General features: G+C 40.2%; 1 protein-coding gene across 1 annotated transcript; it reads left to right on the top strand.

Annotated features, from left to right (window-relative positions):
- Nucleotides 1-545: 545 nt before the first annotated feature.
- Nucleotides 546-1,553, top strand: LOC113277406 (subtilisin-like protease SBT2.3). Its single transcript, XM_026526515.1, has 3 exons — nucleotides 546-951; nucleotides 1,071-1,140; nucleotides 1,240-1,553. The coding sequence occupies exons 1-3, from the start codon at nucleotides 929-931 to the stop codon at nucleotides 1,381-1,383; spliced, it is 237 nt and encodes a 78-aa protein (XP_026382300.1). The 5' UTR covers nucleotides 546-928; the 3' UTR covers nucleotides 1,384-1,553.
- The last annotated feature ends 3,861 nt before the right edge of the window (nucleotides 1,554-5,414 follow it).

The raw sequence follows: 5,414 nt of genomic DNA, 5'->3' as shown, positions 1-5,414 counted from the left end.
TCATTAGGCCATCCATTGTTTAGGAATAAGGGATGTCCTAGTAAGAATAAATGATTAAGTTATCTCTTTACTTAATTAATTTTTCTTTTATTATTATAAAAGAAAAAGAAAGTTATTATTATTATTATTATCAAATCCTTTAAAATCCTAAGTCATATGAGCTCCCACGTCGCACGTGAGCGCGACACCCCCTTGAGGATGCATAAGAATATTTGGTTGGTCATAAGTAAATCTGGTGAGGACACTTGATGGGTCTCAATTTGTCGAAATATTAAAAAAAAAATAAACTCAGTTTACACCCGGCTTTTAAAAGCCCGTTTATAACTCCGTCAGCCCGTTTGTAACGGTGTTAGGGAAAAGAGGGTGTAGCTTCCCTACGTGTTGATTTACAGCCAATTTATAGTATCACACTTGGTTTACACCAAAACTCAACTGTACGTTAAGTAGGTGGGCAATACTATCGGTAAAACTAACAGACTCATCTTCCTATCGGTAAAACTAACGATTAAGTTTCACATCTAAAACCTATATTGCTTTTCTTCTGCGACAAACCAAAACCTAAGTATCAAACCTCCAACCATTGATTTCTTCTGCAACAAACCTATATTGCTTTTCTGCAGCGACAAATCATGGGTCTTCATTAACAGATCTCTCCCCGATTCTGCAACAAACGGCTGGCATACTCCTCTCTCCCCGATTCTGCAACAGAGCACTAGGGTTGTTGTTGTTGTGGTTAAATCAAAAGATGTTGAGCGTGTGTGTTTGCGAAGGGCTTAGTTTTGAATTCGGAAGCCTGGAAGAAAAATCATCCAATCAACGTTCAACGTTTTAAACATTATGAGTGGTGAATGGTTTAGGCAATATGGGGTTTTGTTGAGTTCGTTTTTTTTTTTGCAGGGAAAGAGATATGGCTTAGATATCAACGAAAATGTCATATCTCAACCAACAGCGGTATACACAACAAGTGTTTGACAAAATTCCTGGAACCACTTGTTTAATCAAAATACTTTTAAGATTTAGGTGATGTTTTTGTTCTTATCATAACTTTCGAACTCTATGTTTATCTGTAGGATTGTTGTGTACAAAGCACTCTACACATTTGGAGGTTATATGTTTGATGTCATGGCTGCAGTTGACCAGGTAATTTGGTCGGAAAAATTCTTTACAAGCACACAACTGAATAACAATTCATCTTATCTATTCAAAAGCTATTTTGTCAATTTTTGTTAATGGTTTCAGGCAGCTGAAGATGGAGTTAATATATTTAGTCTATCAATTGGACCTTCAGGTGTACCTCCAGGATCTGCTTCATTTTTAAATGTACTGGAGATGGAGTTATTGTTCGCTACAAGAGCTGGTGTTTTGGTTGTTCAATTGACTTAGGCGACGGACGTATACTGCTCCGGCTGCAGATTTGGTATGGCATCATAATGAACCAGAAGGTTTCTTTATACTATTTATGTTTGGCATGATTGTTGACATAATACCAGAGCTGATCGAAATCAAATATACATCAGTTATATATAGAATATAAGTATCTTAACATTTTTACCTATGTTATCATCAACTATGCTTTTGCATAGGATTGTCCAGCAGGTACTGAGGTATATTCTTCTGTTCCAAATATTTCGACTCCACCTGACCTTATGTTAAAAGTTTTTTTTTCTGATTCCTTCTATGATTATTGCACCAAATAAAAAATGCATTGGGACAGGGCGAGGCGTAGCCGAGCCACACCAAATCGGAACGAGGCGAGGCGAAGCCGAGCTTTACCAAATTAAAAATATTGTTAAAAGAAAAATGGCATAAAATCTTATTATATTATTGGATAACGATTATTACATGAAACTAGTTGGAAGCGTAACAAGCTAAGCTCCAACGACATACTACTACATTAATTGAACATGTTGCTGTGCTAGCCTACCAGCGAGCCTCATGGGTGACCTAGCCAAAGGAGCCGAAACAGATGGGGGCTGAGATTGTGTCACAAGGGGGGCAAACTAACTCAACCTTCCATGTTAATTTCTGCAATATTACGCCACTGGGGGCTCGAACCTGGGACCACCTGGAACGCATGAAACTTTGGGGAACGAGGATGACCAGCTGAGCCAGGTGCTCGTTATTATTATTATTATTATTTTTTATTTATTCATTTATTTTCAAAAAAAAAAACTTTATTCATAAGATGAAAAATCAAGGTTACAAGTAACGGTGGCAACCTAGCAACAAGCCCACACCTTTTTGAATAGCCACTCCAACACTATGAAATAAAATCTACCTAAGACACAATTGGCATCATTGTTCGCAAGACAATTCTTGAGTCGCTTCAAAAATACTGTAGTATCTTCACCTAACTCTCCCAAGGTGGTGAAGGCTAAAACAACAAATCCATATCCATGAGACTCACAAGTAGCTAAGTACTTGTTGCATTTGCGGAGAATTGCTTTGGCAACAGCCTGCCCAGGAACAAAAGAACGATGTCATTTGTGAAGGGAGATACCCCTGTGACATCAAAACAAGTATCTTTCCCGTTCTCCCTGTTGTAAACTAACAAGTCAGCTGGAACCAAAGTGTGATTCCCTTCAGAGATTAAAGCAAGATGTGCTTCTTTTCTGGCTGAAACACTTGATCTGAAACATATGTCTACAAAGATGTTACGAACGATATCATGCCTAAATTTAATCCCAACCTCGCTGGCACAATGTAAAGCATGGTCACCATATATATCCATCACCATGTTGCAGCAATTGCATCGAGAATCTTTGGGGAAAAGAAGAATGTCAAGACGATAACTAAGAATACAACGAAATTGTCTAGGACCAAGTGTTTGGTTTAAACCACTTATAGGTATAGCAAGAAAGTAATCTTGGGCATGTTTCAATCTGTTGCTCTGCCACAACATACAATCACGTGCAAACATATTGAAATTGGTGGGCAGTTGCTTCTTCACAGGTTCAAAGTATATTACTGCCAGAGAATGCATGGAATCCATGGAAGGGGGGAAGTACTATTGAAATTAAGCGAAGAATAAGATAAACCACAAACCTGGGTGAACGTCTACATGGCTTGCTGACTAACAACACTTGGTTCTGCTGAAGTTATGTTACACAGAATGGTACGCTGAACAGACTGCGTCTGCAATTGAGAAGCTAAGTAACAGTTGTGACTACTCGTTTTCCCGTAGTCTACGTAATGTGTACATCTCAGGGAATCAAATACTAAGTAGTAATGATGCCTCTGTTGAACTGACAGTGTTAAGTAATAAAGGGTACTCAAGATCACAATAACAACTAAGAATGCAAAGATAATATAAAAGCTGCTAAGTTATCATGAGACACAAGAGATTACGTGGTTCGACTTTCGTCTACGTCCACGGGGTAATGAGTGATTGTTTTGTATTAAGTTATGGTGGTTACAAAGATCTTAAATGGTTTCCAAAGTAATAGAGATAACTCAAGTTGAGGTAAATACTTAACTTCTAAACATTAAAGAGGTATAAGCTTAAGACTAGATCTTCTCTCCTAGATATTGAATTTCCTTTGTTTGTTGGTGAGGCTTGGTATTTATAGCCCCTTCTGCTCCAGGTATCTCTTTGCTGCCTCTGGGTCCATCGTTTGCTGATATACCTTTCGTACAAATGGTACCATCGTTCGCCGCGTGCTTTATCCAGTCGAACCCTGCCACCTCAGCTGACCCACGTTCCTTCGGGAACTTCCCAACCTTAGTATAGGTTGTACCTTCATTCACCGCCAGCCTCTGCCAATCGGGTTCTGCCACATCGTCTCTCTCCACGTGCCTTGATTATGCGTGTAGATAAGAGATTTGTGCATTTAATTCTGATTAGATATTCCATCTACCTTTGTCCCTTCGCCAGCTGTCTCCTTATAAACTAGGCTTTTACTCTTCTCATCTCAGCCGTCGAGGCATCCTTTCTTGGGACGAGATAAAGTAGATCTGCGAAGGTATCCTCTATCACTTGGATTTCCCTGCATAGCGAGGGCTACACAGTTATCTTGTATGCGGTCACTAAGATCGTGACACGTACTCCGCAGAATATTGGTATTCACAGTTTTCCCCTTTTCTTTCATATTCTACCGTTTGGTAGGATTGGAAGAAAACTTCTGTTACGCCGCCATTTTTGCACATACCGATTGGGTGCTCCCTACATGTCCTTTCATGTAATAACTTCCCCTTGAATTTCGGGACATCCAAATTTTGGATTCTCCAGCCGCCTATAAGAAGAGAATAAAGAGAAGGAATTTTGATTAACTCCTTTTCTTTTTTCCTGAACTGTCGCTCTCCTTCTCTTTCATAGAGATTTTTCTTTTGATGCTAACTGCTCCATCTCCCTTTCGATTCTTCAAGGCTCTGGTTCAACATTTGATTGCACAAGTAAGTGGTACTTGCTCTTTATTGTTGTTCTCACATTTCTCTATGCTTGATTCTGTCTTTCCTTTTTTGACCAGGAGATCGTTGATGTCGCTGTTGTACTTGCATGTGAGAATCCTAGTTCTCTTTTACTCGTTCAAGTTGTATGAGAACTTGGGTTTGATCCAATTTCGTATTTTAATGATGAGTCTGCCGTGATTGTTCCTTGTTTGCAACTTTGCTTATGGTGATGAATGATCTTTGATTTTGCCTCGTGACGAGTTTAAACCGCTTCCCTTGGTTGGTTTAGTAAAACCCATGCCCAAAATATGCTTGTTTTTGCCCCAAATTTGCTTTCGAGTTGACTATGATTTTCAGTCCGCCATTGTTGATGAGCCATTCTTCCTGCTGGTGTTAGGAATTATGAGGCTTCCGAAAAAGCCTACGCGTAAGGGGAAAAGAACCTCTTCGTCTACTGACGCTCCTCCGCGGATGGACCATCCTGATGCTATGCCGTCTCCACCCCCTGAGGACACTGAGGTACCTGTTGGTACTGAGATGGTTGTTGTCCCTGAGGATGTTGCGGACCTAAAGGTAGAAGAAGTTGCTGTTGAGGATCTTCCACCTCCTCCTCCTCATTATGAACTTCAAAGGCTAACACTTCGTGACAAAGATAGCTACGCCCATCTGTCCTTGGCTGAGATCACCAAGTCTTTCCGCCTCCACAAGTTCGAGATATCCTTTGTCAATGGACCCGATGTGCTCATCGAATCCCTGATCCGGAGTTTTCCTTATGATGATAATAACCTCCTGATTAGTGTTGGTCATTTGGCCGCATGTATGCTCCTCCCCTTGTTCAGTGGAAAGGATCCCTTTACTATGACGTTTTGTCTACCAGGGATGACCCGGTGAACAAAACTCAGGTCCGAGGAGTTATACAATATACTGGTAACTACTGGCGTTCCCATCGTGAGAGTTGGTACCGTAGTAAGGGAAAGACCACTTTGAAGTCTTATGACCCTTTTACTGACGGAAGGTCTAAGCAA

Source organism: Papaver somniferum, chromosome 5, assembly GCF_003573695.1.
Source record: "Papaver somniferum cultivar HN1 chromosome 5, ASM357369v1, whole genome shotgun sequence".
Classification (NCBI taxonomy): Eukaryota; Viridiplantae; Streptophyta; class Magnoliopsida; order Ranunculales; family Papaveraceae; genus Papaver; species Papaver somniferum.
This window is presented reverse-complemented; position numbering and strand designations above follow the sequence as displayed.